Raw genomic sequence first — 14002 nt, 5'->3', positions numbered from 1 at the left:
TATTATAATACGTTTTTTGTAACCAAAGGTACACTTTAAATGGAATTTTTTATGGTTAACGGTAGGCTGAAGATATAAAAAACAGGTCAAGGAATAAGGCGTATATTGTTCTTTTTTATTTATATAATTTGCCCCTAATTAAATTAACCAAATAGGCCTAATTAGTGGCTAAAAACTTAAGGTTGTCTTAGACTAGGATTTTTATAGTATTGCTTAAGAATTATAATGTTTGTGTAGTAACCAACGTTAAATATTGAACCGGGACAAAGTGGTTTTATTATATCTGCGAATCAACAAAAAAACTTTAAAATTTTGGTCGTTTCATGTGTTGCTAGTTAAATTTTAACTTCGGTTTTATTGTTATCTGTCATAACTAAATACGTCATTGAACCGAGACTGATTCATTTGTGTAAAGAAACATAAAAGAAGGATTATCAGAATTTTTGACTTTACCTCAAAACAAAATTATAATCGTTACTAACTGTTCAAGATATTTTGTTATGCTTATAAATTTCGTAAGGTTTATAAAATTAGATGGCCCAAGGCAGTTAGGACTGACAGGATAAGGTTTTAACGAGAAAGCACACTACGAGTACAATTGATTGCCAGTCGCTTCATATTTCGTATACACTGAAAATAATATGTCTATATCTTGTTTACAGCAAGAGTATTGTTTCACTAAAATTGGAATAGCGACTGTCAGGTTTTGCTTTACTTAGTAAGTCAGGGTTAGCATGAGTCAATACAACTACTTCGTAAAGACAGAAATTTAGCGTTAAAAATACAGCATTTTGTTGGATCAGTATTCCATTAACAGATTAAAAGACCAGAACTTTTGTTTTTTATTTAGATGTAGATTAAAAATTGCTGTGTACGATCAAGTTTTAACGATACACCACTGATAACATTAACTATTACAAGTTGAGTTAAGTGTTGTTATATTTGTACTAGATCTGTTAAAATATAATTTATTATTTACTTAGGTGTTTTTTGTAATATACTTGTTACAGTGTATGTATAACTCACGAAAATACTTTTATTGGAAATAAAAAAGATGACGAATTAACGATATTGAAGAATTCGAAAAAAATTCTGTCAAAACAAAATTTCCATCAACAACAAAATATACTTTTTTAAACCTAAAATGACGAGGTCTAACTTGTTTGACAGACGATCAATGTGTGTTACTTTTGTTGTACAAATCATTTTATTGACCGATATTCTTTACCAGTCACGTGTTCATTGTATTGTTCCGCCCGACTTGAAACCAATCAGCATGTATGACATAGAAGGTAGGTTCGAAATGATTATTTATTTTCTAAATTAATATTATTTTAAGCAGGCCAAGTTTTTAAGCCTGCCAATCTAGTACATCACGTTTAAATGGGTCATGCCTTTGCGAGGTGTATGTATCATGTTTAAGCCATGTATTGTGGTACATAAAACTAAACAGAGCTGTACAATATCTCTGTCACGTGTCCGGTTGTGTAATCTAGATATTTAAACTTAAAGTTCGAAAGTACACGAGAAAAGTTTTTTTATATGATTAAGGGGCGTCGGATATTTTATCAGCAAAATTGAAATTGTTTTGAGTCATTTAAAATTTTTGTGAATTAGAGGTCTTAAAAATATCGCAAAATAGTAAGATGGCAGTACCACCGTCTTACTAACACATCTAGAAGTTACCAACTTTTAAAATTCAATAATATTGTTAATATATAATTAGCTCTAATCCGGTGTCTTAACCAATTAAAGCAATATAAGCGAGGCTATAATTGGTTGCAGGTGAACTATATGGAATTAATTGGTAAAAATTAAAGTCCGCCGAGCCTAAATTTATTTAATTATTTTCTGTGGCTGAGCCTAATTTAACCCATTACAGCTGCGCGGCACATATATTTAGGGTTAACCTTTTTGATTAAGTAAATACACGGTTGGTTAAGGATTACGGTTAGTTTAATAGAAACGCCCTTGCGATCGAGTGATTAGATTGTAGTGTTTGTCCACTTAGTTGGTCGATTAATGTTTTGGATTAATAATTTAATAATTGTTTTAAACAAAATTTAATTGCGTAAGTTAGGGTTTTCGTCAAACTTGTTGTTACCTTTTTTTAATTTTGTAACAATTTTTTTTTAAATTTCGTTAAATTTTTTTTTTGGAACAAAAATTTTGCGAACTGTTAAACTCGGTAAAGTCATTTTTCACGTGGGTTTGTGTTCTTGCGATTTGTAAATTTGATCCGATCTGGCGAATATAAAGTTTCAACTGCCCCTCCGCGTGAATAAACCAACAATAAACATTATGACGTGTTCGAAGTGTGATTAATAAAAGTTAACGAATGACTTTTCAACAAAAATCCGATGAATCTTAACAAATTTTTCTGACTTTGGTTAATTTAAGTTAAACTCCGGAATGTGATTGAGTCACGTCACGTGCCAACGAACTTCGGGTCGCGCTTGAGCGAGCACAAGTGATTACTGTCCACTCTATTGCCCGTGCATAAAAAAAACTGAAATCGTAATTAATTTAAGTTCCACGGTCCCTTTGTCAAATAACTTGACAAAAATATTTGTATTAGGATCAAAATGCGCCTTTTTTAACCCAAACTTTAAAAAAAAAATTTGGCCAATGATACCCCATTTTGCTAGATTAATTCAAAACAAAAAATTGCTTTGCTTGTTTTTTTAAATATTTTTAAAGTAATAGTAAAGGTTAACTAGGTTGTTTAAATCAAATTTAGTTTTAATTTCAACTACTAATTAGCCTGACGCTAAATTTCGCCGAAATTTAAAAAAGTGGAATTAAAACGGGATACGGGTTGTTAATTATGGGATACCGTGCTTTTAATCGTATATTGTTTAAAGCAATTTAATCTTTAAATTAAACAGGCACATCCCCTTGTAGTTTGGTTGGAATTAAAGATGTTAGTTCCACTATTCAAAACACATTTCTATTTTTAAGTTGACATTTTAAATTGTATAATTATTTAAGTTTAGTAGTGGATTTTATTAAATATCTGGTTTTAATTTTATCATCTTAAAAACAATTTTTTTTTTAAATTGTAACAATAACAGAATGTTGCATTTTTTCATTTTTTTGTGTTTATTTTAATAAAGCATGGCTTGTTTAAAGCGTTGTGAAATTAGTCTCTAAATAGATTGAGATTTCCCCATTATCGAATCTGATCGGAATCGAAATCGGTAAAAACATAAACATTACTCATTCTCAATAGGGACTTTTAGACTTTTAATGTAGTTTCGAACTGCTAACTATATAAAACGGATCTATATTTGTGCTGGGATTTAAGTTTATTTGTTTTTGAAAGAGGTAACCGTACAATTATTCTGTGTTTGGATTTCCACAATTTGAAAAAAAAAACTTTTAGTAATAATGTTGTTTGTGAGTTTGAAATTTATCACATCGCGTCGATCGATCTGTGCAGACGAGAAAATCGCGTCTTAGTGACATTATCACCGCTCGTATCATAACCCGAGGCAGTATGGCAACCATAAGATGATGAATTGGCCGCTCTCCCTCGTTCAATAAATCCAAACCCGTTTGTTTGTGTCATAAACTTAAGTTTGAAAGCTTACGACAGGGCCATAATCGTTATAAATCATAAACCGCCTTTTCAGGACGACCTACTGAAAAAAAGTTCGAAATATTGCAATTAAAAAACTTCTAATTAAACAGATGCTGATTTAAACATTTAGCAATACTATTGTTGTCCACCTGATGAACCCCATCCTCAAGTTTGTAAATAATTTGAGGTCAGCAGCTGAATCTTATCGAAAACAGTACGTGTGTAATTGTCCTATGCTTCACAAACATCTTTTTCAGGGTGTACTGTGACACCACAAACAGCCGTAATTGACATGACAAATATACTCGACTTGGTGCCTTTGTTATCAGGATAATGGAAATCCGATAGGATTAATGACAATGCCTGTTCTCCCGCTGCTGCAATTGCAAACCTATTATAGTGATTGTTGTAAATAATAACAATTTAAAAAAATATGCATTTGGCATTTTTAACATAAATTTAGTACCCTAAATTTGCCTCTTTTTCTCTTGTAAATCCCTAAGTTTCTATTTTTGAACGTATTTCTTGAAAACAGAAATTGATTGGATTATTTCAAAAGGGCAGGCTGCTTACCACCAAATTAACTTTTACAAGATAAAACGTTCTTAAGACCAGTAACCTAATCCTATGCAAATAACTTTGAAGTATCGTTCAATCTAGTAATTGTTATATTCCAGTTAAAAACGCTAGTTTTTCTTAATTTTGAGAGTTGCAAACGATTAATCCAGCAATCAGCAATTTTTTAAATTATGAAGTATTTTTTTTTTATAGATAAACAATAATCATAAGATTTCATTTATTCTTGCAAAATTAATGCTTTACTTTGCCTGTCAGTAATTAGTTATCGGTGTATACATATCAAATTGGTGATATGCTCTTATTTACCTTTTAAAATCAATCATCGGCCTTCGTATTATCGTACTTTAAGAGCTAAAATGTTTGTTGTAAAACACTTAGTTTGTGCTTTGCTCTGGCATAAGCCGGCGTTAATCAGCGGTTGGTTTGTTTAGCTAATATCAAACTTCCTGTAGCAGTCTTTGCTGGGTCAAGTTGAATCCTATTAGCGTTAAGAAAAGAGTTCTTAAAATATAGCTGCTCTGGATTTTGTGCAAACTGCAATGGAGTTTGTTGTTGATGTTTATTTAGCCATTATTGTAACTACAAACACTATTAGAACACTGACATTTTTTAGCATTAGCATGTACATAAAAATGCTATTCTTATCTAAGCAGAAAATATCTATTCTTGAATTCAAGTTTTAAATGGGATTATGCCTAACTTTATATCATTATAATCTTAAAATTACATCCGAAATAAGAACCAGTTCGCGTGCGATAATGCTGTTTATAGAAAATTTTAATACTTTGTAAGTATTAAATGTTGATATAATATGGGAGAATAGAATGCAAGCTCTTTGCTCTTCAATGTTTTTTTTATAGATTATATATGAAGCAAATTAGCATTTTTGTGCATTTTTACACTATTGAAATATTTTATTTTATATTTTTTAGATACAACAACATATCCTGCGTTTAGTGGAGTATGCGACCAAGGTGATAATAACTTGCAAGATATTCAAGGAGTAAAAAATATTAATGAAACTTATTATGTATATGCAAGGTAAGCTTTAATTCTTAAAAATTTAAATTATAAATTTAATTTTTTTAGTTAGGTCTAAATATACAATTTCATTTTGCAATGAAGTCTTAGCCGACTTTAAATGCTGGCCAAACTTATGACCCGAAAAAACAACGCCTCATTCAATACTCTAATAGCATCCTTGAAAAGGCTTTAAACAACTAAATCCCGTTCAAAATTTGTTTACTTTGGTTAGTCGTTTACTCGCTTGTGTGCACTTTAACGAGCAAGTTAAAAAAAAGATAGGCGCCTTTATGGCACCTTATAGGCCATAAGAATCGAGTAAACAGTTAGCTTCCCCGTTTTTTGAGTTAGTCTTATACGGCGCAGTTTCCACGTCTTTGTGTAGGTTTTAATTCGATACAGGCTAAACACCAAGAGCTTTTGTTTCAAGTCTATTTTGGCTTCGTTCTTATTTGTGTTTCTTTCTTAAGCTTTTAATTAACTCTTACTACATGATTTGTAAAGTGCAATTCTAGTTTGCTCAATGCCGTCCATTTACTTCCTAAAACAACATTTAAGTCGTACATGCTACAACTTAACACAGTGTTTTTATAAGTGGACATGCTGCAATCAGCCTAAACTAACCATACTATATTAAGCAGTTTTTTTTAGTAAGTTTTAACTACCTTCTTAGAAGGTGAATTTTTGTGTTTTTTGTTAATTGTTATTCTTATTGTTTTTTTTTGTATTTCAGAGACTACATATACGTGGTAAACACGAAAAAACAATCTAATGGTTCAACAGAACTGGTTTGCAGCCAGGTAATAATTACAAGTTTTGCTCGAGCGTAATTATACGAGATGCATAAGTGATAGGCTAACTACCCACTTGCTTAAAACAACATTAAGTGATTGATGATCAAATTTGTTCAATTCAGAAAGTTAAAAACATTTTTACAAAACTCGTATTTTTTGCAGACCATACATTGGCCATCACTTGATAGTACAATTGAGCTTTGCAAACGAAAGGGACAATCAAGTGAGAATTGTCACAATTATGTAAAGTTGTTCGAACAAGTCAAAACTGATCAGGGTCGTCCAACCAACAAAGTTCTTGTCTGTGGAACTAACTCTTTCGAACCAACTTGTCGCTTTTACACAGTAAGACAAAAAACAAACTGCCATATTGTATGTTATCAATGTTAAAGTTAAGAGAATGGTTTAAATGGATTGTATCGTCTCGTGACTTTTAAATATAAGTATTTGATTTTATTTTAGATTGGGAAAGATGGACATTTACAGGAATTGAACGAGAGAGCGTTGCCAGGAAACTTGGCCTGTCCATTTGACCCCAATGATAGTCTAGCAAGTGTTATGTCAGGTAAAAGTAATTAAGGGTTTCTTGTTATTTCGCTTATGCAATAACAACTAAAAAAATAACATTTTATTATGGATAGCCTATAAACTTTTTAAAACCCATGAACTTATTAAGTGAATGCTATAATCTTAAATATTTATATTGACCCACTTATAGTCGAAACGGAATACTAATTACCTTAAAATTAAACATACAAAGTCGCATTGCAGATATATTATAGCAACTTACGGATTTAACTTAGCCGCCGGCATTAACGTTGCCTCAAATTTATTGTATCAAGTTTTTAAAGCAACGGCCTAACAATCAATGGATTAATAGCTAAACTAAACGCCGTAATCGCTCGTCTACTTAACTTAATTACATACTTGAAGAACGAACTGTGTATTTAACGGATTAAACTGAAATGAGAACATAATATACAAAACATTTTAATTTGAATAATTTTGTATTTTTTTTTGTATTTTGAATTATGTATTACGCCCAATTTTCCAATTTTGTTTTTGAGTATATCTTGTTTACTTTTTATCAAAGACCAAAGTGCAGAAAAGAGTATTTTTTACTCCTCTGGCTTGTCAGCAGTTATCATATTTCATAGTTTTAATTTACATATAGGTGGAAACTTGTACACAGCGACACAAAGTAATTTTGGAGGTACTGATGCTCTTATCTATCGCTCCTCCTTGTCAAACAACAACGATAAAAACCTAAGAACAATAAAGGGAGATACTACGATGTTAAATGGTGAGTGATATGACTTGTTAATGTTAGCAGAAATCTTTGTTGTTTTGTTGTCTTTATGTTACAGTAATTGTACTTAGCTTTAAACGTCTTGTTAGGTTGGTCTTGTATAGTAAAATCAACATCAAAGATTACACAACTTTGAAACCGGACCACACAGAAGACAAAAATGACATGTTTACTGAAAATAGAGCTAGTTGATTGCAGCAACACCGAATATGCAAACCGTGTAATCCTACTTTATTCCGACCTTAAACTAGGCTTGTACTTATCCTAGCGATTTAGCATAAGATAGAAGGGTATTGCAAACCTATATATCCTCGCCCTAAGAATCATAAGTAATAAGGGGTTAGAAGACAAAGGATTCAATAGCGGCGTACGCGCGTTCAACATAGAATGGCTACCCAGCCTAAGCTTTAAATGACATCCCTTGGCTTATTCATTGGATGGATGTACACGCCACTTTAGTGTGTGGATATAATAAAGGCATGGCGTTGATAATGGCTGAGCGAATCGAGTAAATGGATCCCCAAGTAAACAAAAAGAAGCGTTTATTTTTAGCTAGGGCCCGAATCTGTCACGCTGACTAACTCGTGTTTTAAAAAAAGTGTAAAAATTTAGAAAAGGCCAATTTTGTATTCAAATAAAATAACAATTTATTTTAAATTTGCTTAATTACATATTTAAATCAATTCACGTTAAAGACATTTTATTAATAAATGTTTTTTTGACAGTATTATTGAAAATCTTTTTTCAAAATATACATTTAAATGAACCGCCCTAAGGCTACTGTCAGACTAGTAATATTTTTTTTCTTGAAAAGTTTTGTTTTTTTCGCGGTTTATTGAGTATTTGAAAGTATAATATTTTCTTTTTTTAAACCTGGTTTTGTTAAGCTAAATCATCACACAACAAACCTCTTATATTTAAATTATGTTTCCTTTTTTAGACCCAGAGTTTATAAAATTGGTGGATGGGGGTTTAACAAACAAAATGTTTGTATTTTTTACTGAAACCGCAATTGAGGATAACTCAAACGTGAGTTTATTATATTAACGTGTTAATAATTTTCGTTGAAACCCAAATAATATTGAAAAACATTACATGAAAAAATTATAATATTTATTAACATATTAAGTGTATTTTAAGATATAAACCTTACTTAAAACCCTATTGCAGCAAATATATTCGAGGATTGGTCAAATGTGTAAAAACGACCAAGGCGGTCAAATTGTTCTTCGAAATCAGTTTTCTTCTTTTTTCAAAACAAGACTTAACTGTTCCCTTCCCGGCCAACCTCCGTTCTATTTCAATGAACTTCGTGACGTCACTAAGTTTGTAACGTTGCAACTTGGCGATGATCCAAAAGAAAGTGTAGTGTTTACTATTATGAACACGCCAGGGTAAGGACTTCAGAAAAATAATTTTTTGCGAAAATTTTTTTTAAATTTAATTTTTGATCCTTTTTCCTAATTATTGTCTAGACTTGGCTTGTTTTAAAAAGCTATTAAAAGTTTTAAATTTTTCGCAACAGGAATAGTATTCCAGCTTCTGCTATCTGTGTATTTACTGCGAAGGATATTCAATCAGCATTAACTGGTCCCTTCAACGAAAAATCAACGGTTGATCAAAGTCATTTCACGTATTGGGATAAGCTCGATCAATATCCAAAACCACATTTAGCCGAGTGAGTAAATCACATATTAACATTGTTTTTCTGTACAAATGTGTGCATTCAGCATACATTTGTGCCATACAAGTTATTCTTAAAGTTGCTTTTGTTAAAAAAATAGTTTTTTGCTCTTTATACCTTTTTAAAAAATCATTTTAGCCTTTTAATAAACTTGTTTTTCTTAGTTGTGGTAGTGTTGGGGGAACCCGTAACTTGAACTCGACCCAGTTAAATTTTGTTCGTAAACATCCAATGATGTACAACAGCGTCCCCGCGTGGAACCTTCAAGATGTCGTCGGTGAAAAGCCTCCTCATAATTCAAATCCCATCTTCTCCAGGACTTCGGCAAGGTATTACATTTGTTTTTTGACAATTCAGAATTGGTAAAAAGTTTCGCAGTACTTTAATTTTGTTGCATTTAGGTGAACTGCTTTGTCATTTCCCAGTTTTAAAATATAAATAACGTGACAGACTCACAGAATCACATGACTGATTTGTTTGTTTTTTAAAGAAACTTTTTGACCTCACTTGCCGTCGACACGATGGCGGGGTTTGTGGAGTTGTACACTGTTGTGTTAGCTGGGACAGAAGACGGCAAAGTAATCAAGATTGTTATTCTCAAGAACAAGTCGGTATCTGTGGTCGAGGAGCGAGTTATTTTTAACGAAGAGAAGTGCGGGAGTGTTGATAAGTAAGTTTAGGGTTCCCTGTGTTTTTTTGTAATATTAGTTTTTTCTGGAAATTCCAACTGATTTCCGCTTGCAATGATGACAAAAACACTATAAGCTAAAATTACCTTGATCACAAAATGATTTGAATCTTGGAAATTTTTTTTCTAAATTAAAAATACAAATTAAAAGCTATTAAAATACACAACACACAATATAATATATCGCACTCTAATAAAGTTTTAATTTAAAAATTTAGGTCGGTCCGTTCAATAACAATAAACAAGGAGAACGGTACCATGTTAATCACATTCAAGGATTGCTTCATATCGGCTCCGCTATGCCCTCTTGTGGGAGTATGTGCAAGGTAAGTGTAAATTTTGACGCCAACATTGATAGCGTTAATAAATTTAAATTTTAAGTAAAATTTAACCTTATGTTTTTTAGGAATTGCATTGCATCACGTGACCCGTACTGTGTGTCAGACGGAACGACTTGTCTGTCTTCACATCAACGAAGTCAAGGTAACTCTACCAAGAGCCAAGTTTTTAATTCTGTCGACACTGGAAACGTGGATTGGTTACCTCCGTGTCCAAAGTCCTCGGTGGCAGGTGAAATAAAGTTTAAAATCACATGTTTAAATCATTTAAAATAGAAAAATATATTAGTAAAAATAACATATTTAAATTGTATGCAGGTAAACCTATCATCCCTGACTCGACCTCCACCGTTAAAACTCCTGTGACAACCCCTAAAGATGCAAACAAGACTGTTATAGTAGTTCCTACACCTGTAAAAATAGAGGCCGCGTCAACGGAGGGCTGGTTGTTACCTGTGTTGATTACATTAGCATTTATTGTCGGCTTATCTGTTGGTATAGGTATTTGTTTGTTCAAAAAAGGAAAGTGCATCAAGAAAAATATTAACAACAAGAAAAAATTAAGCAATGTAAGTCAGGAAACCTTTACTATTGAAATTTTTTTATTTAGAATACTTTAAAATTTAACTTAATTTTAAAGTAACTGGTTGACGCAAAACGTTTTAGTCTGTGTCAATTAAATTGTTTCGTTGTCACAAGTCTGACATCTTGATTGGCATTTTTTCTCTCTGGGCCAACATAATTAATTACCCAAGAGAGTAAAAGGCGCCACCGTAGCCGAATCATTTTTAAAACAATATTGAATGGATTTTTAAATAACACACAATTTAATCTTATCCCACAGGGAAAAGTGCCTAATGGACAGTCACGTGATAACAGGAGAGATTCGAACATCAAGAAATCAACGTCAACTCGTAGGGAAAGCTCAAACAGTCAAAACAGGTAAAACACTTCTGTTACATTCTAGGTTTTTTCAAAAAAAAAACTAGTCAGTAGATAAAAGTGATTTAAAATGTCAAAATGTTTGTAGGCAGGACGAATTTTCCAGAAGATCTAGGAAGATCACGGAAACAAGTGTCCACAACAAAAGTGATGACGATCGTGAAGTGTTCTTGGGCACCCCTGATTCCCCCGATAAAAGAATGTCCGACACATTTAGGAAAAAGGTACAAAGGAAAAATTATTAAAATTAATAAAGTAAAACAAGAAAAAACTATACTTTAACAACCACAAGTTATTTTGTATAGTTTGTTATTAGATACATTTATCCTAATGGCACAGCGAAATATGTAGCGTAATATAAAAATGTAATTTATGATTGTTTGGTTATTTGTTTTTCAGCATCTTTCAGTAAGCAGTCAAGGTGGAAGAAGGCGAGCAAGAAACTCAAAACCCTCCACAAGTTCAGCACCAGAAGCTGACGAATCTTTACTCAGCAGCTCACAGGTTTGCAAAATAGTTTGTGCCTTTGCGAAAGCACAAAACTTTAAGCCTAGTTTATTTAATGACAGCCAGCATTGCATAACACTTGAGTTCATTGATAACGAGTTTACTTTTATACTATTTAGAAAACCCAATACCAGGCTGATGATCAAAACACGCGGGGTTCGAGTGACAGTGGTCACAGTTCTGAAGGTTTGCTGGTTCCACCAGAGAACATTTACAACCAAACCAACCCACCTACAACTATGTCAAACCAGAGGATCAGACCTCCACCAATGCGATCGGCTTCTTTTCAAGGTCACCAAAATATTCCAAGATCCCATACAATGGATAACTATAGCAGAAATGGGCGGAGACCGCCTATGGATAGACAGTTGTCTTTACAACAAGGAATTCCTGCGATTTATGCTACAAACCCTCCGTTTAGACATCCACAACCACATGGTCCCATGGGACCTCCGTGGCCACATACTGCTCAGCCAGTTGTACAAGGTACACCAAATAAAAAACAATATGGCGGGCCATCCAATCGCATGACCGCCAGTTTAGATCGAAGAATGATGAAAAATAAAGGTCATTATCAAGTAACAGCTTCACCTGGCGACGTGTTCAACGAAGAGCCAAGTAAGTTTATTCGTTATTTACTTTATGCTAATTGTTTGTTTTTGATAAATTTATTTTAACTTGTGATTTTTTGCAGTTATCTCTAACAACAACGCATATCAGCCGCAGAGAAAGCGATATGCGAGTGAATCGATGGGAATGCAAAACCCGCAAATGGTTCCCCCTCAATATCAACAAATGAGGGACGAGCAAAAACCTATTTTGATGCCAATCAACGAGGAACATCACATGATGGAAGAGAACCACATGAGCGACAAAAATCGACTGAGATTAAACCTACCAGTTGCACAAGAGCAAGCCAACAGAGGTAGCAGCAGTGCTCCGGTCATGTTTAATCGATCTCAAAATATCGATAACATGCCAATAATGGGTGCACGGGGCCCTTTTATGCGACGGAACGTGTCCGCGTCTAATCCCGGAACCCCAGTTCGCGAGATTCCTCCCAATTTTATGGAAGTTATCAATAACAACAAAGGTCACGCAACTTTACCAACAAACCCGAAAATGCAACAGCGCTTTCAGCCACAGCCGTTAAACCTTGATAAGCGGTTGTCAGATCACCCTTCCGGTGATATGAGTCCGTCTAAATCAACTCCTACTTCACCGCTTAATAATTCGTATTTTAATTTTCCAAATCAGGAGAAAATGCGACACAGTAGCGGCCAGGTAAGCAATGATAATTTTGTTAATTTTTTTTGTAAATTTTTAGTTAATTTTTTTAAACAAAGTTATATTTTGTAGAAAAATTCACTTACCCCTACATCGGGGGAGAACCAAACTTTTCTGGGTCAACAACAAACACCAGGGCCTAACAATCAGCGAACCCGCCATAGTTCGGGTCCGATCCGTAACCACACAGGCCAAGTGACACCGAACGATATTCCAATGGCCATTTTAAGTACCAATAACAGAACTATAGTCACGTGACCAGGAGTATAATGTCTTTTTGTAGCATGTAACCGCTTTAAAAAGTTAAAAAAATTACCTTTTAAAGTAACCAACCAGGGTTGACATTACAAGAAAGAATCTACTAATCAAGAGTGGTAAAAAGCGACAGTCCGCGACAAGAAGCCAGCAGCAAACAGTATTAATCAAACACTTTTTATACTATGCTTTGTGTTTATTTGCTATGTGATGTGACCTGTACGCAATGATGCTACTAAGAGCAATCTAATTCCACTGTTCATATTCAATCCGTTAAAAAGACTTTCGAAAACAAACTCGCAATTTCTTTAGTTTGTTATTTGTATTTTAAACACCAACTCTAATTATTAATTTCCGTGGATTTTCAGATAATAACATTTTCACATATTTCATAATTAACATAAACCAAATAACATAATTACCAAAATGTCATGGTATAAAATACTAACACATTTTTTCTCGTTACAAACCTTAATAAAGTGCTATTATATTTGTATTAAAGTGTACATAAAGTAGTTTTATGATGTTTGTGTATTAATGTATAAAAAGTTCAACTTGAAGTTCCGTTAAAAATTTCGTAAAGATTTTATTAATTGTTGTGTAATTTTATTTTAAATATTGTAGTGTTGTTGAATTTTTTGCGTTTTTATTATTCGCAAAAAATATTGTTGCTCTCATTTTTGTCAAGTTAAAAGAATTATCATTTCTGTTATAAGGCAAATGTTTACTGCGGATTTTAATTAAAAAATTCCAATTCAGGGTTTTTACAGAAATGTTTTTTTATAAAAAGCTATGCTTGGTAATAAAAGTTTACAAACCTTTCAAAAAAAGATATTTTAAATTGTATTCGTACAGTTTGTAATTAATGTACTATAAATGTGTTGCGTAGAATGCCAGTTTTGCAATACCAAAATATTGATTTTTGTTTTTATTTTTTTTTCAGCTTTTATTTGTTGCACTTTTGAGAGCTTCGCTTTTATTTGCCAAACTTTATCCGATACTAAAAACACTGC

The 14002-nt window shown here is 32.8% G+C and overlaps 1 protein-coding gene across 1 annotated transcript; it reads left to right on the top strand.

Annotated features, from left to right (window-relative positions):
• Positions 1 to 961: 961 nt before the first annotated feature.
• On the top strand, positions 962 to 13998 carry LOC145743018 (uncharacterized). The gene is made up of 20 exons (XM_082560873.1): positions 962 to 1292; positions 5095 to 5203; positions 5919 to 5985; positions 6142 to 6324; positions 6442 to 6544; positions 7154 to 7282; positions 8229 to 8317; positions 8459 to 8682; positions 8814 to 8966; positions 9137 to 9301; positions 9463 to 9642; positions 9879 to 9986; positions 10067 to 10230; positions 10317 to 10567; positions 10843 to 10940; positions 11029 to 11164; positions 11340 to 11444; positions 11567 to 12065; positions 12142 to 12731; positions 12807 to 13998. The coding sequence occupies exons 1-20, from the start codon at positions 1145 to 1147 to the stop codon at positions 12990 to 12992; spliced, it is 3687 nt and encodes a 1228-aa protein (XP_082416999.1). The 5' UTR covers positions 962 to 1144; the 3' UTR covers positions 12993 to 13998.
• The last annotated feature ends 4 nt before the right edge of the window (positions 13999 to 14002 follow it).

The sequence above is a fragment of the Corella eumyota genome, chromosome 2 (genome assembly GCF_963082875.1).
Source record: "Corella eumyota chromosome 2, kaCorEumy4.1, whole genome shotgun sequence".
In the NCBI taxonomy this organism is placed as follows: Eukaryota; Metazoa; Chordata; class Ascidiacea; order Phlebobranchia; family Corellidae; genus Corella; species Corella eumyota.
This window is presented reverse-complemented; position numbering and strand designations above follow the sequence as displayed.

Bases quoted from the DNA above. Each gene is read 5' to 3' on its own strand.
- LOC145743018 (XM_082560873.1), top strand. From the start codon at position 1,145: ATGACGAGGTCTAACTTGTTTGACAGACGATCAATGTGTGTTACTTTT. The intron at 5,204-5,918 runs GTAAGCTTTAAT...TTTGTATTTCAG, and splicing joins ACTTATTATGTATATGCAAG to AGACTACATATACGTGGTAA. The intron at 8,967-9,136 runs GTGAGTAAATCA...TGTTTTTCTTAG, and splicing joins CCAAAACCACATTTAGCCGA to TTGTGGTAGTGTTGGGGGAA.